Here is a 27,447-nt window from a genome sequence, read left to right on the forward strand (position 1 = left end):
AATCAATCTGACCTTCACAAGGCTTTCAAAGTTTAGATCGATTAAACATGCTTTATTTATCGAGTATGAGGCTCTCTAGGGATGACGTTCAGTCTTAAGAGTAGTAAACAATTAGAGAGAGAGAGAGAGAGAGAGAGAGAGAGAGAGAGAGAGAGAGAGAGAGAGAGAGAGAGAGAGAGAGAGAGAGAGAGAGAGAGTAGTAGTAGTATGTTTATGGAAACCAACGACTACGTTTATCTCGACCGATTACGGGAATGAATACATTCATTCAAGGGCATCTGTTATAAATCAATGGTCCTTGATGCACGAGTAAGTGTGACGGAAGAGCGAAACTGGTACATACTCAATCACTGACTAGGCGACAGGAACATTTCTATAAAACATTTTGGGTTGATAGAACTTAGCAGAAACTACAACATATGCGATAGGCTGTTCTAAAAAAAAGGAAATGATTGTTTCATGTTTACAAAGAATGAATCTACTTATTTCTGTTATATCAAGAAAATGGGAAAATCTAAGTACGATAAAACTACTGCATACTGGATGAAGTTAATGCACAAAGATAGTAAGCTACAAGCATAGAGAAAATTACCAGTTTCTTTATATTCATAAGTAAATCTCAGTCACACTACACAGTACTAGAAGTGGCTCAGTTTGTGGGCAATTCCAAAAGGGAAATTATCAAATTTATAGCTTTCTTATAAAGCTGGGGAGCTTATGATTTATAAAGATATGTTCGATTAGAATCAAGGATCTCTCCTGCTGTTATGTGCATACATATACGTGCCATCTGAATGGATCGATTGTTGTATCAATGTTTGCGTCTTTGCCAAGTTGGGTGCTCCATTATTCAAAAGGACATTGACGGTATAACCTAGTTTCCTAAATTTGATGGAACACCAGCATACATTGATAAAACATTTAATTTCAAAGTTGCTAATAATCATATTTTATTATATAGCCCCCATTAGATGTAATTCATGTTCGAAATTAAAAACAAAACTGGTGTATTATGAAAAACAAACAATATAAGTAAGTTATTTATTTATTACTTGCGCGGAGTTTGTAACTGTAACTTAAGAATATTACGAATTGAATCGGTTTTAGCAGATGTAAATAAATATTTTCTGTTTCATAGACTTTTCCTTGATAAATGTGTTAAACTGGTAAAATAAAAACACCAAAAAAACATGTAGAAAGATAATAAGTACAAAGTTAAGCAGGTACTTTAGTAAAGTATAATCACATCCTACGTTCTTCTGACGTCTCGAGCGAATTTGGTTCCAGTATTCTTACGGTCACGATTAATAAGTCAAGTAACATTAATTTATATCATAAAGGGATTGAAAGATTTTTTAAAAGTATGAATAATAAGAAAAAGTATAAATAAGCATGATTTGGAAATGGTATTGACGCCAAAAGATGACACAACTTGTTTTTCAAAAGAAGCGAATTTAGGAGCGATAGTTAGAGGCCAACATTGCTGAATCCGATCTGTCAAATGGTCGTCGACTGGTAGGAATGAGATGTACAAAATTCGCCTTTCGAGCCAAGACCTGGGAAGATGGGAGGGTGCATAGGAACTACGAGAGAAGGGTCGGGATCCAGTAGGACTTCTTCAGGTGAAGGATCTACCTCTTTAAGAGGCAAGTGTCATAATCTTGAGTTTCTCTCCATTAAACTTCCGTCCCATTTGTGTGTGTGTGTGTATGATGTGTCTTGCTATTGTTTCCTACTGTTGTTTTTTTTATATTTTTTTTGTTCGATTGATCTCCCTCAATTTTTAAATTGTCATAATTTATAATGCCTTTGAATTTAAGAGTCAGTAGCCAAGGAAAGTTTGCCTGGTAACCATGACCAAACCAGTACTGTAGACATATAGTCGTAGACAAATGGTTGATTATTTTTTTTTCTTTTTATTAAAAAGTTTAATTGCCTTTTTTTTACAATCACAATATTTCCAATATGATTACATTCAATAGCATTTTTTTATAAACATAAATCTTCTAATTTAATAATTTACAAAATTAAACATGTTGATTATGGTTTTTAGTTACTCCTAAACAATAGTTTATATACTTTTTTTTTGTTTATTAGATCATTATTATTGTCATCATGCAAGTTGCAGCACTGATGGTATTAAAGTATAATGCTTGCAAACCCGTAAGAATCAACAAGGAAATTAAACAAGTAAAGAATAAACCAATGAGAAATGACAACAAATAAAATTAAGATAAATAACTTCATCATTGATAGACAGTGAAAAGACAAATTAATCTGTTTTTATGTTTTCATTAATTGATAATTTCTTCTCATGTAGTTTTATTTCCATATTTCCTTTCCCCACTGAGCTATTTTTCCCTGTTGGGGCCCTTGGGTTTACAGCATCCTGCTTTTCCAACTAGGGTTGTAGCTTAGCTAGTAATAATAATGATAATAATATGCTCAAAAAAAATTTGTTTAGACCAAATTTGAACTTATCAAGACTGATTTAACTATTGCCTGATTATGATAGGAAAATAATTCCAAAAGTTGCCTTTCTTTATGAAGGAAAGGCAAGACAATTGCATACTTCAGTTTTTGTTACTTATATTTTGGGATAATTTAAGGTATTATTGTCTGAATTATTAAAAAAAAAACCTAAACAGTACAAATTGATGGCAGAATGTCAGTGCCAGGGATAACACCCAGTTCAGGTGCTGGTGATGGTAACAATATGAGGAATTTAAGTTAACTTTTGTCCAGCAATTCCTAAGATGAGTCGGCTTTTGGAGACCAAATAGGAAAACCATATTATAAACATCTTAGAATAACTTGTCTACTCTTAAGTTTTTAGTCTTTGAGATTATCAGTAATACATGTTCTTATTTAACCCTGTGTAAAAAGTTTGGTTTACCCAATCAATTCTTTAGTCAATAAGGTAACATAGGTAACAAGAAGGGAAATATGAAGCTACTGGCCTAGGTTACACTGACTGGTAGTTTAGTCAAAGTGTAGTGAATAGGTCTATTGCATTTAGTGTAGATTGATGGCATTGTGTACATTGTGGTAACAGACTTGCATCAGTTTGATAATGCCACCAATTTCAACTTATGCCAATCGGGAATTTGTGGATTTTCGTTAAGCTAGGTTATGTGACCCCAAACCAAGGGCGTTTTGAATGCTTAGGCGTATGCAGTGTTCCTAAGCATGACCTAAGATCCTCATGATCTCCTAATGTACAAGGGTGTTTTAGAATTATGTGCAGTTTGACATCACTATACAACACCTAATGTAAAATATTTCAGGGTGTATGTATGATAGTGGGCACCTGTATATGTCTAACTTAGAATACGGTAGTGTAAGAGGGATCACAGGGGGCCGTCACCCCGCCCCACGTTAAGTAAGCAAGTATGTATGGACACAGCATGTAGGTTAGGTTAAGGGGGAAAGTTTAGGTTAGTTGATGTCTTAGGTTAGGTTAAGGGGGAAAGTTTAGGTTAGTTGATGTCTTAGGTTAGGTTAAGGGGGAAAGTTTAGGTTAGTTGATGTCTTAGGTTAGGTTAAGGGGGAAAGTTTAGGTTAGTTGATGTCTATTTTACTCGTGTGAGGAACTGGCCGCTGATATGCAAGGGCTCCAAAATTTCAAACAGTCAACATGATTCAACAATGAAAGAGATAATTTATTAACTGGATTAATCATCGTAGTCACTAGAAAAGTGTTGTTTTCCCACGAGGTTTCCTTCATATTTGAGGGTGGATTGGGAATGTAAGTAGAGGAATACAAGTAATCAAAGGTTTAAAAGTTGAAGTAATAATTCAAAAGGCTAAAGTAGAGATGTACCAATCTTTCAATAAATGCAATGGCTTGGTTGAAAACCACCTCCTAACGTTTTTTTGTTTTTAATTTTTTTTTTTTTGTATCTCGCTTTAACATTGTTACTCTAATTTTTAAATATTTAACTTAGCCGGTGAATATATAATAGCTGCAACTCTGTTGCTCGACAGACACATACAGTAAAAAAACTCGCAAGCGATCGCTATACAGGTTGCGGGTGTGCCCACCAGCGCCAACTGTCGGCCAGATACCACTCTCGATGTAAACAAAGACTCAATTTCTTCTCTGTCGATGTGTCGACAAGACGTACTTTTACTCGCTGTAGAACCTGGAGTTTTCTCAACATTTTTGGTGAAGTACTTCATTTTGGTTTGAGCTTTTGCAGTGCAGGTGTTTTATCTTCATCTTAAATCTTGAACTCGTTTTTGGATAGATTTAATTTTTGATGAACAAGAGAGTATGGACTTTCTTTGACTTTTAAATGGCCGACCCTTCCCTTAGACGGAAGTGTGTTTAGGCTTTTAGCAATTATCTTATCACGTTATAAATTAATTATAGATTTTCCTCTATATATTTTATATCTCACCGCCTTTATTAGGCCTCTTCGATTAACTTTCCATTTATAATAAACATAAAAATAAATTTTAATGTTTTGTTTATATGCGACCTTTCCTGAGAGTAGGCGGTCCTAACTTGGTAACCGAAGTTAAACAACGTTGAGCCCTTTCAATCGTAAATAGCTTTTAAAGAACTAATGATTTAAAACTTTTTAAATGAATATTTTTAATAAATATTTTATGAAAGATTTTCTTTGAATAGTCTTCGTACTGTTTTCAAAGATGAACTAATGTTTAGTTTATTTATGCTACGCAGTTTGCGCTCTATCGTTACGATAGAGAGAGAGAGTATCACGGTTTCACTTTGCAGAAAGAGTAAATCGATTCTGACGTTTTGTTCATTCTTCTTTCAAATCTTGAATGTTTTAAATTCTATTTTAAAGGAACTTTTTAATTGAAAAACCTTTCAGTTTTTTCCTTTGGTCAAATAACATGTTTTTTTGACGAAACGTAATTGGGCTCTTCTCTCAGGTGCGAAATCAAGAGAGAGAAAGAGAGAGAGATAGAGACGGAGGGAGAGAGAGGAGAGAAAACGTTCCGTTCAAGCGGGTAACGTTGTTCTCGAGTTACTCTCGTCCCTAGTCTCTGTACGGGGAGTAAGGATAAAACGTTTTTAGTTTTATTCTCGTCCCCAGGCAATGTACGGTGAGAGATTGAAAACGTAGTTTTGAATGAACTAGTGTTTAGTCTCTTCCCCAACCACTGAATTTTTTATCTTAAAAGATGTTTACTGTTTTTTTTTGCTGGTATTAATATGCTTGCATTATACGACTGATTTCGCATTTACTACCTTTTGATGAGGGTAGAATTGCGTGCTTCAGGTAGAAATCAGTAAAAGTTTCGATTTCAGTGAAATTAGTGCAAAACAGAAAATCGTAGTAATAAAGTGATATTGCGCAAAGTGTTACAGTGTTGCGACCGAGGGTTCGTCTGTTCGTGCCTGTCGTTCACCTAGTCCGGGACCTCTTGCAAGCTCCCAAGCCCAGGGGAGAAGTAATGTCGTACGACTTATGGGTTCGAGAGGCCTTGATCAGCGAACAGACGTTCCCTCTATGGTATCGGGTGTATCTTACCAAGATCTCCCCTACCATAAGGCGAGAGAGACAATTTTCTCCTCGTCATCCGAAGGCTTTTAGCATAAGAAACCTGAAACAAGGTTTCGAGGTCCTTAAGCAAATGTCAGTCCTTTCAGGACAGGTCCAGCGTCCTGGTTGTAGCCATTAGGACAGCTCTGACCCTATGCAGTCATCGGGAAACTGCTCGCCGCCTAACAAAAGCGTAACACAGACTCCGAGAGTCTTTTTGTTGGCAAGGTTTTGCGGTCACAGACGTTACCCTCGTCTCTTACCGCAACCATTTCCGTTGATCCTAAATGGGTTGTACGGCAAGACATGCAGAATAAGCTTGCCTCCCTTATGGAAGACTATTCTGCCGATTAGTCCGTTGAGCCTAGCCGTTTATCTCATCGAGATCCTGGCTTTCAGCAAACCTAACGTTCCTTTGTGCGTCCTGTTGACGTTGGCGTAGCTAAGTCACGTCAGTCAGGTTGTTTAGAACCACACTCGATGCGGTCTCGTGTGGATTTTCAGCCACATTTGGACGTTAGGCCACTTGCTGATGCTCCTGTTGACGTTCAGGACGTTCGCTAACAATCGGAGTTGACTTGTTTTGACGCTGTGCGTCAACCTCCGCATTCTAGAGTTGTTTTGACTGCTCAGTCTAGGCGGTCAAAGCAGTCTCGAGTGGACGCTGTGCGTCCTCACGCACCTGTTGTTGTTGACAGTTCACAGACTGTCAAGCAAGTACATGACGTTGCGTCCTGGTCTCTCGCACCTGTTGTTGTTGACAGTTCACAGACTGTCAAGCAGTTACATGACGTTGCGTCCTGGTCCGCTACTAATGCACCAGTGCGTGTGGACTCTGCTTGTAAAGCATTGCCACCACGGTAGGTCTCTCCCTTGCTTGAGACTCGGCTATTATCGGAGAAGGTTCCTTTAGATGAGGAAGTTGCTGTTCCCCCTCCTACTGATATTCCCTTGAGGACTCTGTCAGACGGAGAGGAGCCTAAAGCTGCTTAGCCCTCTATGGACTTTAAATAAATCATGCTGATTTTTAAGGATCTTTGTCCGGATCTTTTTGTAACTGCTGCTCCTCGTTCGCCTAAACGTCAGAGCTTACACTAGGCCTAGCTACTTCGAAGCCGTTGTTTTATAAGCTAGTGCTCTCTCGCTCTCCTAGAGAGCTTTACGTTTGCTAGGCGACTGGTTTATCACCAGGAGGAGTTTGGGGGATACAGCCTTTGCTTTCCCTTCTTTTAAACTGGCTTATCGAGCGAGAGTCTGATATGACACGAGAGAAGTTCTCGGCTTGGGAGTTCCTGCCTCTGCCCAGATAGACTTCTCAAATCTCGTAGACTCTCCCTGGCGCCTGGCCAGGAGACGCTCCAAGATTTTACAGGTCAACTTCACAGCTGTTTTCGAGCCTTTGAAGTTTTGCTGTACAATTATGTCATGCATAAACAAAGCTTTCAGGGATGGCTCCAATGATCTGACAGCCACGTTCTCTGCAGGGACAAGTCCCTCAGGGATGGCTCCATGATTTGGCAGCCATGTTCACTGCAGGAGTACGTAAGAGGCAAGTGCGCTCAATGTGTTCATTGTCAAGACAAACTTCACGATGAAGTCTACCAGGCTGTCTTGACAGCATTTATGGAAGGCGACTGGATGGTCTCTCTCGACCTTCAGGAGGCATACTTCCACATTCCTATACACCCGGATTCCCAACCGTTTCTGAGGTTTGTTTACAGGAATGTGGGGTACCAGTTTCGCGCTATCGGAGATCAGAGCCTCCCTGTACTTGGACGACTGGCTTCTCAGAGCCTCTTCCAGTCATCGCTGTCTGAAGGATCTCAATTGGACTCTAGATCTGGCCAAGGAATTGGGACTCCTAGTCAATTTGGAAAAGTCACAGCTGGTCCCATCCCAAACTATTCTGTTTTTAGGGATGGAGATTCACAGTCAAGTTTTTCGGGCTTTTCCGTCGGCCCCCAGAATAGATCAAGCCCTGCTCTCCATCCAGAAGATGCTGAAGAAAGAACACTGCTCAGTCAGGCTGTGGATGAGTCTGGTAGGGACGCTGTCATCCCTGGAGCAATTTGTCTCGCTAGGAAGGCTACACCTCCGTCCTCTTCAATTCCATCTGGCTTTTCACTGGAAAAAGGACAAGACGCTAGAGGCGGTCTCGATCCCGATTTCCGAAAAGATAAAGTCTTGTCTGACTTGGTGGAAGGACAATATCAGCCTACGAGAGGGTCTTCCCCTGGCAGTTCAGATACCCAACCACGTTCTCTTCTCGGACGCATCGGACTTGGGCTGGGGCGCGACGCTGGACGGTCGGGAATGCTCAGGTCTGTGGAACTCGAGTCAGAGGAGCATGCATATCAACAGCAAGGAGCTTTTGGCGGTTCATCTGGCCTTGATAAGCTTCGAGAATCTCCTTCGAGGCAAGGTGGTGGAGGTAAACTCGGACAACACCACGGCCTTGGCGTACATTTCCAAACAGGGAGGTACCCACTCACTGACTTTGTACGAGGTCGCAAGGGACCTGCTCATCTGGTCAAAAGATCGAGGCATCTCCCTAGTAACGAGGTTCATCCAGGGCGACTTGAACGTCCTAGCAGATTGTCTCAGTCGGAAAGGTCAAGTAATTCCAATCGAATGGACCCTCCACAAGGATGTGTGCAAGAGACTTTGGGCGACTTGGGGTCAACCCACCATAGATCTCTTTGCAACCTCGCTGACCAAGAGGCTTCCAATCTATTGCTCTCCAGTCCCGGACCCAGCAGCAATACATATAGATGCCTTCCTCGTAGATTGGTCACATCTAGATCTTTACGCATTCCCACCATTCAAGATTGTCAACAAGGTACTGCAGAAATTCGCCTCTCACGAAGGGACAAGGTTGACGTTAGTTGCTCCCCTCTGGCCCGCGAGAGAATGGTTCACCGAGGTACTTCGATGGCTAGTAGACGTTCCCAGAAGTCTTCCTCTAAGAGTAGACCTTCTACGTCAACCACACGTAAAGAAGGTACACCAAAGCCTCCACGCTCTTCGTCTGACTGCCTTCAGACTATCGAAAGACTCTCGAGAGCTAGAGGCTTTTCGAAGGAGGCAGCCAGTGCGATTGCTAGAGCAAGGAGAGCGTCTACCATTAGAGTCTACCAATCGAAGTGGGAAGTCTTCCGAGACTGGTGCAAGTCAGTTTCCGTATCCTCGACCAGTACCTCTGTAGCCCAAATAGCTGATTTTCTCTTATACCTGAGAAAAGTACGATCCCTTTCAGCTCCTACTATCAAGGGCTACAGAAGCATGTTGGCCTCGGTCTTCCGGCATAGAGGCTTAGATCTTTCCAACAATAAAGATCTGCAAGACCTCCTTAAGTCTTTTGAGACCTCTAAGGAGCGTCGTTTGGCTACTCCTTGGTGGAATTTAGACGTGGTCCTAAGATTCCTCATGTCAGACAGGTTTGAGCCTTTACAGTCAGCCTCCCTGAAAGATCTCACTCTTAGGACTCTTTTCCTGGTATGCTTAGCCTCGGCTAAAAGAGTCAGTGAGCTTCATGCCTTCAGCAAGAACATCGGGTTTTCGTCAGAAAAACCTACTTGTTCTCTGCAACTTGGTTTCCTAGCCAAAAATGAGCTACCTTCTCGTCCTTGGCCTAAATCTTTCGATATTCCTAGATTATCGGAGATCGTAGGCAATGAACTAGAAAGAGTCTTATGCCCTGTTAGAGCTCTTAAGTTCTACTTAGCTCGTACTAAACCTTTACGAGGCCAATCTGAAGCGTTATGGTGTTCGGTTGAGAAACCATCCTTGCCTATGTCAAAGAATGCTTTGTCTTGTTTTATCAGATTGTTAATACGAGAAGCTCATTCACACTTGAGTGAGGAAGACCGATCTTTGCTTAAGGTTAAGACGCACGAGGTTAGAGCTGTAGCAACTTCCGTGGCCTTTAAGCAAAATAGATCTCTGCAAAGTATCATGGACGCAACCTATTGGAGAAGCAAGTCAGTGTTCGCGTCATTTTACTTGAAAGGTGTCCAGTCTCTTTACGAGAACTGCTACACACTGGGACCATTCGTAGCAGCGAGTGCAGTAGTGGGTGAGGGCTCAACCACTACAATTCCCTAATTCCATATCCTTTTAATCTGTCTCTTGAAATGTTTTAATGTTTTTATGGGTTGTCCGGAAGGCTAAGAAGCCTTTCGCATCCTGGTTGATTTGGCGGGTGGTCAGTCATTTCTTGAGAGCGCCCAGATTAGGGGTTTGATGAGGTCCTGTTGTATGGGTTGCAGCCCTTGATACTTCAGCTCCTGGGGGTCTGTCAGCATCCTAAGAGGATCGCTGGGCTCCGTAAGGAAGATGTACTTACAAGGCAGAGTAATCGTCTAAGTCGACTTCCTTACCAGGTACCTATTTATTTTGGTTTTGTTATATTGATAACTGCCAAAATGAAATAAAAAACTCTTAGCCTATACGATGTAAACATATTTAACTCTGGTCTCTACCCACCTCCTTGGGTGTGAATCAGCTATTATATATTCACCGGCTAAGTTAAATATTTAAAAAGGATATTTTAATTATAAAATAAATTTTTGAATATACTTACCCGGTGAATATATAAATTAAACGACCCTCCCTTCCTCCCCAATAGAGACGCAGTGGGATGAGAAGAAATTGAGTCTTTGTTTACATCGAGAGTGGTATCTGGCCGACAGTTGGCGCTGGTGGGCACACCCGCAACCTGTATAGCGATCGCTGGCGAGTTTTTTTTACTGTATGTGTCTGTCGAGCAACAGAGTTGCAGCTATTATATATTCACCGGGTAAGTATATTCAAAAATTTATTTTATAATTAAAATATCATTTTATTAAGTTTTTGTTATTTAATAGCTCTTGTTAGTAATAGGCCTATATCAGTTTAGTTGGTAAATTTACATTTTTGACGAGGTCTTGATTTGTAACGTTGGAATAAATTTATCTACATCTAGTATTGTGTTGTGTTGTGTATCTTATCTTGATTTTTTATGGAAAAGATTATTTTTAGATAGTGGTTATTGAACAATTAAAAGGAATCATAGTGAGAAACCCAGATTTTTGGTATAGAGAAAATTAAGCTAGTAAAATACATAGTATCTTGCAACCTAACCACATCCACCTAACCTGTCTTAGGATATCAAGTCCTTACTTACCCGGAGAGTCTTTGCAACTTGAGAGGATATATACATTTTCATGGAATAGCCTGGAGCTGCATCATAATCTCACTACACCTACCTAACCTAACCTAGGACATTCTGTTCTATAACATGATCTATAATGCATCATTTAGAATACTTTCAATAAACTATATACCATACGTACTTATGCTATATCAACTGCTTTTACCTTATTCAGAATAAAAAGTTGCAGCTGTAGCAAAAGGGTCGCTGTGAAATTTATCAACATTGGAAATGCAGATCACATGCCAAACTTCCACACTAATAAGTCAACACTGTAGGCTAATGCTAAAATGGATTGTTTGGATATATATCTAAATTTTAGTTGATTATTTAAACTATAAAAACCCAATGAAGTTTCAGCGCTATCCTCGTGGAAACAAATTATGTCTAGTATCGCCTAAGAACAAAATCCGACCAAATGCCCAATTGCAAAATACTGTTTAGATCTTATTTTAACTTAGAAAAATCTCTGACTATTAATATAGATCACAAACATTTTGGTAATTGTTAATTTCTGTAAGATTATGAATATTTTTTGCATATAGTATGTACGTAATTCATATTAAAACTTATTTGATTACATGAAAATTTTTTTCAAAATCCTCCCTTTTTTTAAACTTCAATATTACCATTTAGTTAGTTGGCTAAATGAAGTATGACTTTTATTTAAAAAATATTGTTAGGTTCAAAGATACAGTACTGTACATGTACCGTATTTAGATTCTGGTAGTGTTTAGGTGTTAGGAGATAGAAGTGTTCTCTTTCACTTACATATTGGAATTGACTAAGTAGCCAGTAACTGCTACTGAATTGAGTGAACTTGGATGGCACAGTAATTATCTAGAGGCCCTTGTGCCGGTGTATATTGTTTTGACAAACTAGTTAGAGCAGGTTATTAGTTACCAATAAAATCTTAGTAACATTGTCTTGAAAATCATATTGTTATTATTATTATTACTATCCAAGCTACAACCCTAGTTGGAAAAGCAAGATGCTATAAGCCCAGGGGCTCCAATAGGGAAAAATAGCTCAGTGAGGAAAGGAAAAAAAGGAAATGAATGAATGAAGAGAACAAATTAACAATAAATCATTCTAAAAAAGTAACGTCAAAACAGATATGTCATAATATATATAAACTATTAACAACGTCAAAAACAAATACGTCATATATAAACTATAAAAAGCCTCATGTCCTCTTGGTCAACATAAAAGCATTTGCTCCAACTTTGAACTTTTGAAGTTCTACTGATTCAACTACCCGATTAGGAAGATCATTCCACAACTTGGTAACAGCAGGAATAAAACTTCTAGAGTACTGCGTAGTATTGAGCCTCATGATGGAGAAGGCCTAGCTATTAGAATTAACTGCCTGCCTAGTAATACGAACAGGATAGAATTGTCCGGGGAGATCTGAATGTAAAGGATGGTCAGAGTTATGAAAAATCTTATGCAACATGCATAATGAACTAATTGAATGACGGTGCCAGAGATTAATATCTAGATCAGGAATAAGAAATTTAATAGACTGTAAGTTTCTGTCCAACAAATTAAGATGAAAATCAGCAGCTGAAGACCAGACAGGAGAACAATACTGGCTGAGATCTAAAAGTTATGAAACTTGAATAGTCAAAATTGTATGTTATTGGGTCCTATGCTGATAAGGAGGGAGAATAATTATGGGACAGCTGTTATAGGCCAAATTAATGTAAGTTATAGTTGGTTAATCTGTTCAGTATCCTAGTTCTGTTTTTGGTCTTTTAACTTTGGGAGAAGGTCTTTAGTACAGGATAGATTATGCTGGCATATTCTTACAGAGAAACATTAGTTTGAAATCTATCCTAATACAGTACCTTGCGAGTTCAATTCTGGAAAAATGACTGTAGTAAATGTTAAAAATTACTTGTGTGGTCTTTGAAACTACAATTGACTATATTTATGAATATTCATGATGACCTTGTGTGGATAAATTCTTTAATCTAGCTAAATGACTTGTGCTTATAAATTTTTTTTTTACATGCTATTTCCACCATTTCAAGTCTAGATGTTTGCATGAATTGAAAATTTTATTTGTATTCTGTTTAGCCACAATCAGCCAAGCCACTCAATGATCACTTATAAACTGCAAGGTTTTATTGTTTGAATGCAAAACGGTAATAAAGTGGTTTTGGACATTTCAGGTGCTGTACCTCATGTACCTCGAATTTGGTTTATTAATACTGTGCGGCAAAATCGCAACATACGTGAGTTTATGTTGTGCAGTTGTAATATCCAGTTATGTAAAATGTTATGAGGCAAAAAGCACAAAATTTTAGCTTATGCGCCTAAATATATTAATAAAGGCTAGCAAGTACTGTAATCTAAACATAGTGTACACGCACTGTAATGATTAATGGACGTGGCCTGTCAAGGTTTTGTCACCTATTTAGCACTTATGCTGTACCTGTATTATGTACTCCTACCCGAAGCAGTTTTGGAATTACGTGGTAAATCAAGAAACTCATTCCTCACATAATGAGAAGTAACGGTACTGAACCTCTCAAAGAATATTTAGGATCAAAGTCTTATGTTCTAAGCTTACGAAGAAGACCATTTCTTTTTGTAAAACTGCAGTTACTTAATAGACCATTATCTGATATTGTGCCTATAGGGATAAAAACTGTAGTCTTTTATGATGAGTGTACTTGAGTGTTAGCGGAAGAAATTTTTCAGGCTATTAGCAAGGTACTTAGGGGATAATAGTTATGTGAGGGGAAGGTGGTGCTTATTCACCTGATGGACTTATATCAATTTTATTTTAGCTGTCATCATGGGTTAAGGTGTTGCTGTTCGCTCTGAATAACTGTCCTGCTGTTGAAGCTGCTTTTATTCTCCTCATTATTCTTTAGAATGTTGAATTACTTTGTTTATTGTATGTTTTTTTATGAATTGTGTTATGGATTTTGCTGGTAAGTGTTTCTGAACAGTGAAGATTTGCAAGGAAAAGTGGTATGTGGGAATTGTGTGTTTTCAGAGTACTTTCCTGTACAAGTATAGATTGCTGAAAGTGTTGTTCCTTCTGCTGCGGTTATGTCAATGGTCCATCTTCCCTGTGTTGAGTTTTGTCCTAGTCTCCTTCCCAATTCTTAAGGTCTGGAAAGAGGAATAAAATTAAGAAGCATTGTCTTGTGTCATTGTGGTGGGGGCTGATACTCTGCCATTGACTCTGATAAACCTTTATGGAATTTATGTCTCGGCTCCCTGGACTGATTCCTGAGGAGTGGGCAGAGAAGAGATGAGGGAATCTGTTCAGGCAGCTGAGACAAAAATTCCATAAAGGTTTTCCAGAGTCAATGGAAGAGTGTCTTCTTCTAAAAAGACACCAGATGATGCTTCTTGATGTTCATTCTTCTCATTCTTCCAGGTGACAGCTCTGCACCTGTGTGTGGTGAGTACCTTGAGAAGTTTGATTCTCTGATAGATTTTGGATATACTGTAGATCTCACCCTCAAGATTGTTTTCTTGGTAGCATTGCCTTTGGCAAAGCTTTTAGGCAAGCTTCATGGTCTTTCTTGTACGGTCAACTCAGAGGTTACATTAGTCTTTTGGGATGAAAAGCTGCTTTCAACATTCTTCCTCTTTTCAAAGGGAAATAGTTTTATTCCCATAGTGTACGTTTTTGGCCGAAAAACTAGTACAGTATTGACCTAGGCCCAAACCAGTTCAACGTTCCTAATTGTTGTAAATTAGGAGGTTGGAAGTAATTTTTCCGTGCTCCATTATAAACTGGGGAAAGTAGTATTTCCAATATGAGTGAAGTTTAGCCATTCTGTTCAAAGGAATTGCCTCCCACTTATAGGTTCATTTCCTCTTAAATTACTATAAGGGGAACAAATAACAGATTGTTCCCACACGAATACAAACCTTTGACCTTTAATTGGAGATAGATTCAATCACAGCTAGAACTCTGCTGTTAAAACTTGTTATTAGGTGTTGGCAGTAGCCAGCAATGACTTGGCTGGTGGCAGGGAAGCCCTGCTCCCCTTGCTGGTACACTGACATCACATTGATTCTGGATGGTGACTAACACTGATGGGTTATTGTTGTCTCTTCAAACTTGGCTTTTGAAAATCTTTTCTTTTTCTTTTCTGAGTGTGTGTATGCATGGCAATGCCAAAGGAGGACATTCGGACCTGCCCTGGAATGGAAGGAAACTGCGGCACTCTATTGAGCGGCAGGGGCTAGATCCTCATATACTTTGTGTAGAGGGCGTGTGTCTCACTTGGATTATCTCGCGAGGAATATAGGAAGTGGTGACCCTCCCAGTGGCAGTAGGTGGAAGGAGGCAAAGCACAATTTTCTCCCTCGGGCTCATACTCAAGGTTGAAGAAATTGGCCAGACATTTTCTTTCAATCCCTGGTACTCTGTCCTCTGACTCTTCCTTGCCGGTCTCTTCGGTAGATAATACAGGGAAGAGTGGTGTTAAATTAACTCATGGACAAGTCTCAAGGCCAGAAGATTCGCCTGTTTCTCTTTGTGAAACAAGTAAGCATCTTCCTCGTGAAGTCTTAAAAAAGTTTAGATATGGTTCCAGTTGATGACGTATTATATCCACGGACTAGGCTATCATTACAGAGTACTTCTTCAAGAGAAATACTTATCTTAGCTTTTAATCCCTTTAAGAGGAATATTGCTTCAGCCTCTTATGTAACCCTTCCTCGGCAGACCTTGTCTGTGCTCAGTGCACTCCTGATACGCTTCCTTCAAGAACAGCACATTCCCACACTAGCACGCTTAACACTAGTGCTCACAGTGACCGATCTTCATGCGATCCTGATGTATCTGCGCGCCCCTCCTTTAATGCTTTCCCACTAAGGAGGGAGATTTCCTTACGGATCCTGAATGCATGACCATGATTACGCTCATGCTTTCGATGATCACAAAACTATCAGTGATGATGGGCAGGCTCATTTGAAGCACACGCCTTGGCGCACAGCATGCTCTCTTATTACCTTTCAAAACAGACAGGGGATAGGTATTAAAGATACTCGCAAGCGAGCAACAACCTCGCACCCTCAGCCCATGTGCCCTCAACTTGCTCTAATGACTTCTGAAAGGAGGGAATGAATTACTGTACTATTTATGTCTTGAAGCACGGTTGATCCCAGGTGAAGGGATAAGAGGAAGACTAAGATCTAGAAGTCTTTAGCATTACCTGATCCTTGTTGGATTTAGGTCTTAACTGTATTGTTGCGCCCAGACAGTTTGTAACAACATGACTCTTGTATGAGGTCACGAGAGAAATCCTTTTCTTTAGATCCTTGTGATAGGTAATAAAGATGCTCGCAAGCGAGTAACATCCTCACACCCTCAGCCTGTGTGCCCTCAACTCGCTGTAATGACTTTCTGAAAAGAGGGAAACTACTTGTATGAATTATCATTTATGTCTCAAAGGACGGTCGATCCCCGGCGAAGGGATCAGAGGAAGACCAAGATCCAGAAGTCTTTGGCATTACCTGATCCTTGTTGGATTCAGGTCATGACGGTATTTTAACACCCAGACTTTGTGCAACAACACGACTCTCGTAGGAGGTCACGAGAGAAATCCTTTTCACTAGATCCTCGTCCTCAAATGCATATACGGACTAAATCCCCTAGGTGCCTTTCTTATGTTGACAACTACAAACTGTCGCCAATCAAGTTTGTCTCGAGCCGGTCGTTTGGAAATGCAGAGTATTTCCCTTCCATACAACTACCTGTGGATCCAGAATTTGTTTATTGCTCATACAAGAGTGACAGAAGACAATTGTTCAACTTTTTGGATGAGTTTGAAGTGGAGGGAGGGCAAAGACACTGAGAGATCCTCGCATTTCCCTAGGTTCTCTCTTAGGTGATATCGTGAGGATTCCGTCTTCTTGTTTGCCAGCTACTGGTAGACATAGGAGTTCTGCAGCAAAGTTTCGCCCATTAGATCTTATAATTTCCTTGATAGAGGGAACTGAGACAAGTTTTTAATTTACGACAAAATCCAGCGCTGGTCGGACTCAGTGTCTGTACAGGATGAAGACAGACAGTACAATCCCTCTCCAGTGTGGATTGGTCTCCTAAGGTGACTTAACCAATTCATTTGGACGGTTATCTCAAGGGGTTAGTAGAAATGGTACCGTATCTGAGGAGGCAGTGTCCGAGTCATTGCTTTTGCATATCCTGGCCTTGATCAGGAGGGTCAAAGATCTTGGGAAAGCCCCCCGATCCCTGATTAAGGGCAGGAATGCTGCAATAGACCGATTGTGCTGTGCTCCCTAGGGTTTGAGGCAGTGACTTGATCTCTCTTTGTCTGAGCTAGCCAAGGAGGCAGTCAAAAAGATCGATATGCAGGTTTTAGCTGGTAAAGACTCCCTAAAGGCAGGGCGGTCTTTCAAGATCTTGGTGCTAAGCATTTACTGCGCGGCATCTACAATGTTTAAAATGCTTCCAGAAGGTTAAAATCAGTGGCTACACCCCCACTTGCAATTATTTCATAGCCTGTTAGCCTTTTCGTGGCAGAAGCGTTATTATGTAGCGTAGGGCTCTCGTCCCTCTTCCCTACCTCTTGACTCTGCAGTTGCTATCCTGGCCTCATCTATATCACCTGAAAGGCTGGCAGCTTAGCACATCCCTCTTACAGCTTTTGAGGCCCTGAGCATGAAGGCTGCGGCAATGTCAACCTCTCAGGTAGTATCTGGTTAGATCGCTCGCCAGATACATTGGTATGTTTGGCCTTGAGTGAAGACCTTTTAAACGAAGAAAAGATGAGTTCACCAGGCGACTAACCAGTGAGTTAACTGGATTTGGAAGGAGGGAGATAAGGTGGCATTCAATTTCATGAGAAGTGGATCAGAGAGAAGTACAGAACCTTGAAAATTCATCATTTAAAGAACTCTCCCTGTTTCCCTTAGAGCAGGTAGAGCTGACACCCGAGAAGTGGTGAAAATCGAATTAAGATTAACTTCTCCAGCAAGCAGTATGGTTAAGTAGCCGACAACCTTACTCCTCAAACAACTGTTCCAGGTTATCTCCCTCTCTTAGATGAGCTACTGGACCAGCTCCTAGACTCTAGTCAAATAGGAGTGACTTCACAGCTGAACTATTGATGTCTTTGAACCTTATTGATTTTGGTTGGTCATTTCGTCAGCGAAGGGTTCTGAACTAGAATAGAGGGGGAGGTTGACGAGGCCCTCGTTCATGCCAGGGGTAGCAGTTCTTCCATTCAGGCAGCACCAGTGGTGCGAGATGACTGCCCTAGAAATGGATAAGGTGGGAATTTCATGGTGGACGGTCTTCATTTTGGTTACCGCTTCCTGTATCACCCAGGAACAAAACAATGCTGTACCTTTTTCTGCTTTGAGAGATGCAGACTACTGTATACTGCTAAAGGGCACTCTGGAAGAAGTCCAGGATGGGTCTCTGAGCTTTTTAAACTCTCTGTCTTTGGTCGAAGAGTCCTCAGAGAGTTGAAGACCTGTAATAGATCTCTCGGTCCTGAACGAGTTCATCCACCAAACTTGGTTCAGGATGGAAATGCCCAGCATGGTCAAGCATGCAGCGAGGAAGAATTACTTACGATCTCCCTCGATCTCAGGGATGCTTACTGTACGGTACTTCTAAATCCCCATAAATCTTTTTTCAGGGAATATCTACGTTTTGTCCTAGAGAGCAAAATCTTTCAGTTTTTTTGTTTCGGGCTGTCCACGACCCCACAGGTATTCACGAGTGTTTACTGTACGTTAATGTCAGCTTGAGGTCATGCCAACGGAATTAGTGTGAACTGATATCTAGACAACTGACTAATACTAGCAGACTCAGGAGTCACAGCTTTCACATCAACGGGACGTATTTCTTTCGTTTTGTTGTGATGTGAGGATTATGACAAATTGGGAGAAGTCCAAGCTTTCTCTCAAGCAAGAATGATATACAGTACCGGGACATGGACATAAATGTGGTAACAGGGAAAGTTTATCCATTCCATGACAGAGTAACCTAATTCAGGAAAGTAGCACATTTACTAGCACAAAAAGTGCAACAACTACTAGGTCACTTTGACGTCATTAGAGAAACTTCTTCCTAACCTTTGTCTACATCTATGATTGTTGCAATGGTGTCTAGAAATATAATCGGTCGCAAGCCACCAACTCTCCTCTAGGCCTGGTACCAATCAAGCATGACTCCAAACTCAACCTACTTTGATGGCTAGTCGAGGAAAACCTGTATTGGGGTCCCCAGATTTTCTTTTTACAGATGTGTCAAAGTGATGATGGGGTCCCATCTCACATCAAGACAATGGTAACACGAGGACAAGTCTCTTCATATCAATGTTCTGGAATTGAAGGCAGCTTACCTAGCTCTTTTGCATTCCCAATCTCTTCTTTGTCAGTCACTTTGTTGCATTGATGAACTTGAATGCAATTGTAGTGAGATATTTCAACAGGAAAGACAGCACAGTATCCTAGACTCTTATCAAATAGCTTTGTTGGTGCACGTATATGCAGTCCGCAACGCGGTAGTCATTTCTGCTTGGTTCATTTACAGCAAGAGGAATTTCATTGCAAACACGTTAAGTCAAAAGGGTGAGATAGTTGGATCAGAATGGTCTTTACATCCCCAAGCAGCAACAAAGCTCTTGACTGTGTGTAGTCATGTTCACTGCTAGCCTCAACAGAAAACTGCCAGTCCACTGCTCACCAGTGCGAGACCTAGCAGTAGCACTGGAGGATGCATTCCAGCATCCATGGGACGACCTAGATGTCCATGCTTTTCTGCCCTTTTGCCTTCTCCGATGGGTGATAAACGAGGATATTTTTATCCCTCAACCCAAAGTTGACTCTAGTAGCTCTAAAATGGCCTCAATAAGAATGGTACCTGGGCCTTCTGCTAGTAGGGGAGATTCCGAGGGAGCGTCCCCTGTGGCACAACTTTCTCTGTCAGCCCCACCTACAGAGGTTTCACAACTCGGTTGAATCCCTATCACTTCAGGGGTGGAGGTTATCCAGCTCCTCTTCTGAGAGAAACTTTTTGAGCGAGACAGCAAGAGACATGTCACTATGCCTCAGAACATCCTTCATTGACATTTATCAAGCAAAGTGGGCCATCTTCTGTGGTTAGTGCAGTCAATGGAATACTCTCCTCTCAGACTCTATTTTACTAGTACTGTAGCAGACTTTTAGATTAAATATGAAAGAAAAGATGCCTCTCATTCTCAGAAGTAAAAGGCTATTGTTTGGCCTTGGGCTAGGTACAGAGACTGAGAGTACAGTAGTTGATATTTCATCTTTGTTGGAATTAACTATACTGTACAGTACTTATCAGGAGTATGGAGCAGACCTGTCCTCCATGAAATTTGACCTCCAGCTTGGGATATAAAAGTATTGCAGTCTTTGAAGAGACCTTAATGTGAAATGTTGAAAACTGATAACTGATAACTTTTTTCCTGCCTACCTTGGCTTTAATAAAGTGGGTAGACGAATTACACATACATACTAACGTATTCGTTTTCTCATTCTGAGCAACGGAGGCAGGTCTTTTTATCTTTAGTTCCTGACTTTGTAGCGAAAACTCAAAATCCATTGATCTTAGAGTCCAGGTTTTCTTCTTTACATTTTCTTTGCCTAGGGAAGTAATTGGTGAACCAGATGAATTACTTGTGTCTCCTGTAAGGACTCTTAAGGTGCCACCTTAAAACAACCCAGGCTGTCAGCCCCAGGTTACAACACATGTTTGACCAACACATTTGTTCCGTAACTGAAATACAAACCACGCTATTTAATATGGGTAATTACTTTCGGTGTAGCTGAAATGACGAGCCATTAGAATTTTAACGAGGGTTTACTACCCCACCGCTAGTTAGCGGGGGGGTAGAAAGGGTAGCTTGCTACACCCCCATCCCTCACACACACCTGTGCTTGAGCTCACTTTGCTCTCGGCTCGGGTGGTAGTCGGACGTGTCCGCTGTCACCCTCGCCTTCTTTGACAGCCATTACTAATCTTTTATTTGCTTTTCCTTTGACAGTGTGTGTGTGAAGTTGGCCTCTGCGATGCGTAAGTGTCCTGGTTTACTTGACCGCCCTTGTGGTACGTACAGTATATGTCGGCGGTCGAAATGGACCCCCACACCTTGTGTCCTTACTGTAGGGGCCAACGGTGTCATAAGAATGTGTGTGGTGAGTGCAGGGAGTGGTCTACCTCCCTGTGGGAGAGGTTTTCCCGGTGCCGGAAGAAGAAGTCCAGGCGGGATATTTCTCCTTCGAAGGTTTCTTTGAAAGGAGAAAATCCCAAGGGCTCTTCTTCAGTGGCCCAAACCTCTTCCGAAGCTCCCACTCGATTGGTTTCTTCCGAGAAACTGTCGAGTGGTAGCGTAGGCCGCAGTTCTGTTGACCGATCTCGGGGTTTGGGAGAGGAAGTTGCCTCCCATAGCGAGGCAGCTCCTCATCCTCCCCCGGGGGAGGATTCAAAAGTAAATGTCACTAATAATGATTTGTTGCAGCTTTGGGCTTCCTTGGGGCTTGAGGGTTTTAAGCCTTGTTTGACATGATCAGGTTGGGGGCAGCTGTCAAACAATCGCCGACTTTAGCAGAGGTTGGTCCTCTGTCTATCGTCGACGTTGTTGTGGCAGAGGCTTCCGATGAGTTGTATCAAACCGATGTTGCTGATGTAGCTGAAGGCTTAGTTCCCCCCTCCAAACATCTTTTGAGGGAGGAACTAAGTCCAACGGTCTCTCCTGCCGGTGATTCTCCCCCTCGGGGGAGTTCACTCACAGAGACTCCTCTTCGGAGGACTGCTGATGGTCAGTTTGCTGATCCCACGGCCCCAGAGGGCGTATAAGGTGTCAAGACCATCCAAGACTGGAAGATGCAAAATACACCGGAAGATGCATTAGCAACTCTCTGGTGGATATACGAGGTGTCTCACACTGAGGGACCTGGGGGAACCCAGACAAAAAATAAGGCAATTAGGTAAGGCCATAGAGGCCTTCCTTCACCTTACAAGGGTGTTAGGAGGCGCCTCTTCGGTTCATCATCTCCGCAGTCCGCCGCAGAGGAACCTCGCCGTCGTTCGCCGACTCTACCAGCTACATCCCTGGACCTCTCCGCAGATCTTTCGCGATCTCCTTCAGTAGAAGGTCGTCCTTGCAAAGGACATGCCGACCTTCCACCCGCCAGACCTGCTGACCTGCCGTCGCCGTTCCTGTCCGCTGATGCGCTGTGGGCGCCTACTCATCCTGTTGTTAAACGGGCAACGGTCCCTTCGGGGCACAAGGGACTTTCATTTTGTGGGAAAGTCCCTTACGCGCCAGGTATCCCCTGCGCGCCAGCGTGCAAGCACTCTCCTGGTGTTGTTCCTGTTATAGCGCGCCAGTGCTCACCTGTTCGTCAGTGCGCTACCACGCGCCCTGCGCGCCAGCGCTCACCTGCCCGCCAGCGCTCACCTGTTCGTCAGCGCGCTACTGCGCACTCTCATCCTGATGCGCGCCCCCGTTCTCCTGCGCGCCAGTGCTTGCCTACGCGCTAGTGTTCTCCCGCTCGCCTGCGCGCCAACGATCTCCTGCGCGCCCACGATCTTCTGATCTGGGCGCAAAGGGGAAGATAACCTCTTCCCCTGCTTGCCAGCGCTCTCCAACGCGCCATCAATCGCTGACGCGCCATCGGACCCCGCCTGCTCGCCATCCTTCACCTGCGCGCCATCGCTCGCAGTCTCCGTCGCGCGCCCATCTATACTACCAGACGTGCGCTTATGCGCGCAAGGGATATATCTCCTGCGCGCACGCCTAACGTTATCGCCCTCACGGGCTCTTCGAGATCCTGCGCGCCCGCGCGAACAATTGCCTTCGCGAGAGTCATTGCTCGCCCGCGCGCCCTCGCCTGAGAGCCATCGCTCGCCCGCGCGCCCTCGCCTGAGAGCCATCGCTCGGCCGTGCGCCCTCGCCTAAGAGCCATCGCTCGCCCGCGCGCCCTCGCCTGAGAGCCATCGCTTGCCCGCGCGCCCTCACCTGAGAGCCATCGCTCGCACGCGCGCCCTCGCCTGAGAGCCATCGCTCGCCCGCGCGCCCTCGCCTGAGAGCCATCGTTCACCTGCGCGCCCTCGCCTGAGAGCCATCGCGCCATCGCCTGAGAGCCATCGCGCCATCGCCTGAGAGCCATCGCGCCTTCGCCTGAGAGCCATCGCGCCTTTGCCTGAGAGCCATCGCGCCCTCGCCATCGCCCTCGCGCGCGCGACCCAGGCCAAATTTGTGCGAATGAGGAATGCAAGGTGAAGTTGCCAAAAATGTTGGTAGACCCTCACACCGTGTGTTTGGGTTGTAGGGGTTTTGAATGTGCACTTAATAAGAGGTGCGAAGAGTGTAAGGTTTTGAATGAGAAGGATTGGTTGGCTATGAAGCGCTATGTGCGTAAACTAGAGCTCGATAGAGTTAGGAGAGCTTCTAGGTCTAAATCTAAGTCTGTTAGCGAGCTTAGTGTTGATTTATCCTTTGAACCTGTAATTAATTCCTCTTTGGAAGTTGATCCTTCCCCTGAGGTAGTAACTCCTGCCCGTTCTACAGGATCCGTATCTGCGGATGACCCTCGGTATGCCAGGATGGCTGCCGAGTTGAAGGCCATTAAAGCTCAACTTGCGGCCTTTAAAGGTAAGCCTAGCGAAAGTGAGATTAGTGCTTGTGAAAGTGCAGTGGAGGTGGCAACTGACCGAACCTGTCATTACCCTAGGTCTAGACCTCTACCAAGCTCCCAGGACCAAGGGAGAAGGTACGTCGACAACCGAAAGGGGGTGAGAGGTACGTAACCTCGGTCAGCCGTCGCCTCAGGCAGTCCTGTTGCCAATTCCCAGGCTGCTCTTGACCGCCACGGAAAAGGTGTGTCGGACGTGATGGTTTCTTCCCCCAATCAGTCTCCCAGACGCAAATGGAAGTTTGAGGCGTCAAGACCAACGAAGAGGAGGTGGAACCGTGATGAACAGTCTCGATCTCACTCTCCTTGTCCTTCAGAGGACGATTTAGATTCCGTGCCTGTGAAGAGGACAAAATCTAGATCCGGAAGTCGGGGATAGAACAGCTGAAGATCCTTCCCCTTCTACCAGTATTATTCATCAGCCTTCTCCTTCAGAACCGCAAGACCCAGCAGAAGTCGCTAAGTCTTTCATGTCAGTCATGCAGGAGCAACTTTTTTCGTTGGTTCAAGCGTTTAGCCGCCCTCACGCCCAGTCCGACAGACTTAAAGACGACTCGTTGCCCATCAAGAAGTCAACTTCTAAGAGGAAACGGAGTCCCTCTCCTAAGGAACCCTTGCCTGCTTCTTCAAAGACACGACACCGCACTGCGCTCCTCTTCTGCTAGGCGCCAGGACGATTCCGCCTCTCGCTCTCGGCACCAGGACGATACCGCCTCTCTCTCTCGACGCCAGGACGATGCTAACATGCTTCTCCAGGACGAAACTTCCTCTCGTCACCAGGACGATTTCAGCCCTCTTTCTTGACACCAGGACTCTTCCGCCTCTCATTCTCGACGCCAGGACGACTCTGCCTCTCGCTCTCGGTGCCAGGACGATCCCAGCCTGCTTCTTCAGGACGATACTGCTTCTCGCCGTAGGGACGATGGCAGCTCTCGGCGTAAGGACGCCGCCTCCTCTCACCGTCAGGATGCTTCCTCCTCTCACCGCCAGGACGCTTCCTCTGACCGCATCAAGGATTCTTCTAGCGCTTGGCACAAGGACGCTTCTTCTTCCCGGCGCCAGGACGACACCTACGCTCGGCGCCAGGACGACACCTACGCTCGGCGCCAGGACGACACCTACGCTCGGCGCCAGGACGACACCTACGCTCGGCGCCAGGACGACACCTTCGCTTGGCGCCAGGACGACACCTACGCTCGGCGCCAGGACGACACCTACGCTCGGCGCCAGGACGACACCTACGCTCGGCGCCAGGACGACACCTACGCTCGGCGCCAGGACGCAAGCAGTTCTCAGGGTCAGGTTGCTTGCAGCCCTCTCCCTCAAGACGAATCCTTCGATTTTCCTTTGTCGGATTCTAGGGAGCCGCCTTCTGGAACGAAGGATGTTGTAGTGGTGGATCAGGATCTCGAGGATGTCTCAGATGACGAAGATAAACCTGCTGACGCTGCTGGCGACTACAAAGTTCTCTCTCTCTCCCTCCTTGAACTGTATGGGGAGGAGTTCCAACCTTCGGCTCCGCGCTCTCCCCAATCTCAATTTAGCAGGAAGAAGGCCAAGAAACAGTCGGCCTTCATCAAGATGAAACTTTCTTTTTCTGCAAAGAAAGCTCTCTCGAAAATTGATGATTGGATGAAAGAACGGAGGCAAGCGGTTAAGACTTCCTTCTCTTTTCCACCAGCTCGTCTTGCTTCGAAGGCTGGCATGTAGTATGAGACTGGGGAACCTCTGGGTCTGAGAGTGCCTGCCTCCTCCAAGAGTGACTTCTCTGGCATCGTGGACTCTGTCAGAAGGCATGCTCTCAACTCAGCTAAAGTTATGTGGTCGATGTCGGAGCTGGATCACCTTGTCAAAGGCATTTTTAGAGCCTTTGATGTTTTTAGCTTTTTGGACTAGTCTCTAGGGACTCTGGCCAGGAAGACTGAGCAAATGAAAGGAACTCAAGACCTAACGAGTATTATGTCCTGTATGGACAAGGCTCTTAGGGATGGGGCTAATGAGCTGGCTTCGCTGTTTTCAGCAGGAATCTTGAAGAAGAGGGCCCTGCTTTGCTCTTTTGCTTTGAGATCTGTGACTGTTGCACAGAAGTCTGAGCTACTTTACGCCCCCCTGTCACAACATCTTTTTCCTGAGGCCCTTGTGAGAGACATTACGCTTTCTCTTGCGCAAAAGGCCACCCAAGACCTCTTGTCTCGTTCAGCTCGTAACCCTTGACTGTCGCTCCTTCCACTTCGAAGCGGGAGGAAAGGAAATTCCAGCAGCTCTTTCGAGGCAGGGCTACTTCAAGACCTGACTTTAGAGGAAGAAGGCAAGAGTCAGGAGCAAGGACGAACCGTGGTTCGTTCAGAGCTCGCTTCAAGAAATGAAGCACAAGTCCTCCAGACAACAATAGGGGTCAAGACTGTCACGTTTTTGGCAGTCTTGGAAGAGAAGAGGGGCGGACACCTGGTCCCTCTCAGTCATCAAGGAAGGATACAAGATCCCCCTTCTGAAGAAGCCTCCTCTCTGAGACTCCCCTAGCCTTAGTAGCGCAGTACACAGATCCGGGGAAACGGGAGGCTCTTCTGGATCTGGTCGACCAGATGCTGGACAAGGGAGCGATAGAACCGGTTCTGGATCTATCCTCCCCAGGCTTTTAAAATCGCCTGTTTCTAGTATCCAAGAACTCGGGTGGATGGAAACCCGTCCTGGATGTTAGCTCTCTGAACGTCTTTGTGGAGAAGACGAAGTTCTCCATGGAGACGACTCAGTCTGTGCTTGCATTAGTACGTCCAGGGGACTGGATGGTGTGTCTCGACTTGCAGGACGCATATTTTCATGTCCCCATCCATCTGGCTTCGAGGAAGTACCTGAGATTTGTGATCCAGGGCAAGTGCTTCCAGTTCAGGGCACTTTGCTTAGGTCTCAGCACGGCTCCTCAAGTCTTCACCAGGATAATGGCGAATGTGGCAGGCTGGCTGCATCAAGAGGGGATAAGGGTATCTTTTTATCTGGACGATTGGCTGATACGTTCACGTTCGAAGAAAAAATGTCTGGAGGACCTTCGAAAGACTTTTATGATGGCTCAAGAACTGGGCCTGGTCATCAACAGGGAGAAATCTCAGACCAAGCCGAATCAGACTATTTTCTATTTGGGGATAGTTTTGAATTCAGTTCTTTTTTGGGCTTCTCCCTCTCAGGAAAGACAGACCAAGTGCCTCAAGAAGGTCCAAAGATTCCCTGACAAGAAGAGGTGCTCAGCGGAGTGGATTGGGAACTCTCTCCTCACTCGAACAGTTTGTCTCGTTGGGGAGACTCCATCTAAGGCCTCTACAGCACTTTCTGTCAAAGGTGTGGAACAGGGAGACACAAGAAGACTCCTTTTCCTTCCCTATTCCAGCAGAGGTCAAGGATCATCTGATGTGGTGGCTAGATCCAGCCTTATTAGGGGAAGGGATCTCCCTGTACAAGAAGAACCCAAACCTAGTGTTGTTTTCAGACGTGTCAAGAGTCAGGTTGGGGAGCAACACTTGGAAGCAAGGAGGTCTCAGGCTCTTGGAAAGAAGGTCAGTTGGGATGGCACATCAACAACAAGGAGTTGATGGCCATTCTTCTAGGGCTAAAAGCCTTCAAAGACTCTATGTCAGGGAAGACTGTGGAGGTCAACTCAGACAACACCACAGCTCTAGCGTACATCAGGAAGCAAGGGGGGACTCACTCTCTGTCTCTGTTCGAAACAGCAAGGAAGCTTCTTCTTTGGTCGAAGGAGAACAAGGTAGATCTGCTAACTAGATTTGTAAAGGGACAGAGGAATGTGAGGGCAGACATGCTCAGCAGGAGAGGGCAGGTTCTTCCCACAGAATGGACCCTCAACCAACAGGTCTGTCAGTCTCTGGAGGCTGTGGGGGAGACCCTTAATAGATCTTTTCGCCTCCAACCTGAACAAGAGGATCCCCAACTATTGCTCCCTAGTTCTGGACAAGGAGGCAATAGCAGTGGATGCCTTTTTGATGGATTGGACGGGGTTGGACACATGCCTTTCCCCCGTTCAAGATCATCAATCTGGTCGTCAGGAAGTTCGCC

The 27,447-nt window shown here is 44.0% G+C and overlaps 1 protein-coding gene across 5 annotated transcripts in view; it reads left to right on the plus strand.

Annotated features, from left to right (window-relative positions):
• Positions 1–1,459: 1,459 nt before the first annotated feature.
• The window catches only part of LOC137617177 (ubiquitin domain-containing protein 1), an 89,732-nt gene continuing 63,744 nt past the window's right edge, over positions 1,460–27,447 (plus strand). For 3 of the 5 annotated variants that reach the window (XM_068347047.1, XM_068347048.1, XM_068347049.1), the window contains exons 1-2: positions 1,460–1,646; positions 12,888–12,950. In XM_068347047.1, coding sequence (XP_068203148.1) covers positions 1,565–1,646; positions 12,888–12,950 — 145 coding nt within the window. In that variant the 5' untranslated portion in view covers positions 1,460–1,564. The remainder of the gene's footprint in view (positions 1,647–12,887; positions 12,951–27,447) is intronic. The other 2 variants (XM_068347050.1, XM_068347051.1) reach the window with 1 other exon arrangement.

The sequence above is a fragment of the Palaemon carinicauda genome, chromosome 23 (genome assembly GCF_036898095.1).
Source record: "Palaemon carinicauda isolate YSFRI2023 chromosome 23, ASM3689809v2, whole genome shotgun sequence".
Taxonomy (NCBI): Eukaryota; Metazoa; Arthropoda; class Malacostraca; order Decapoda; family Palaemonidae; genus Palaemon; species Palaemon carinicauda.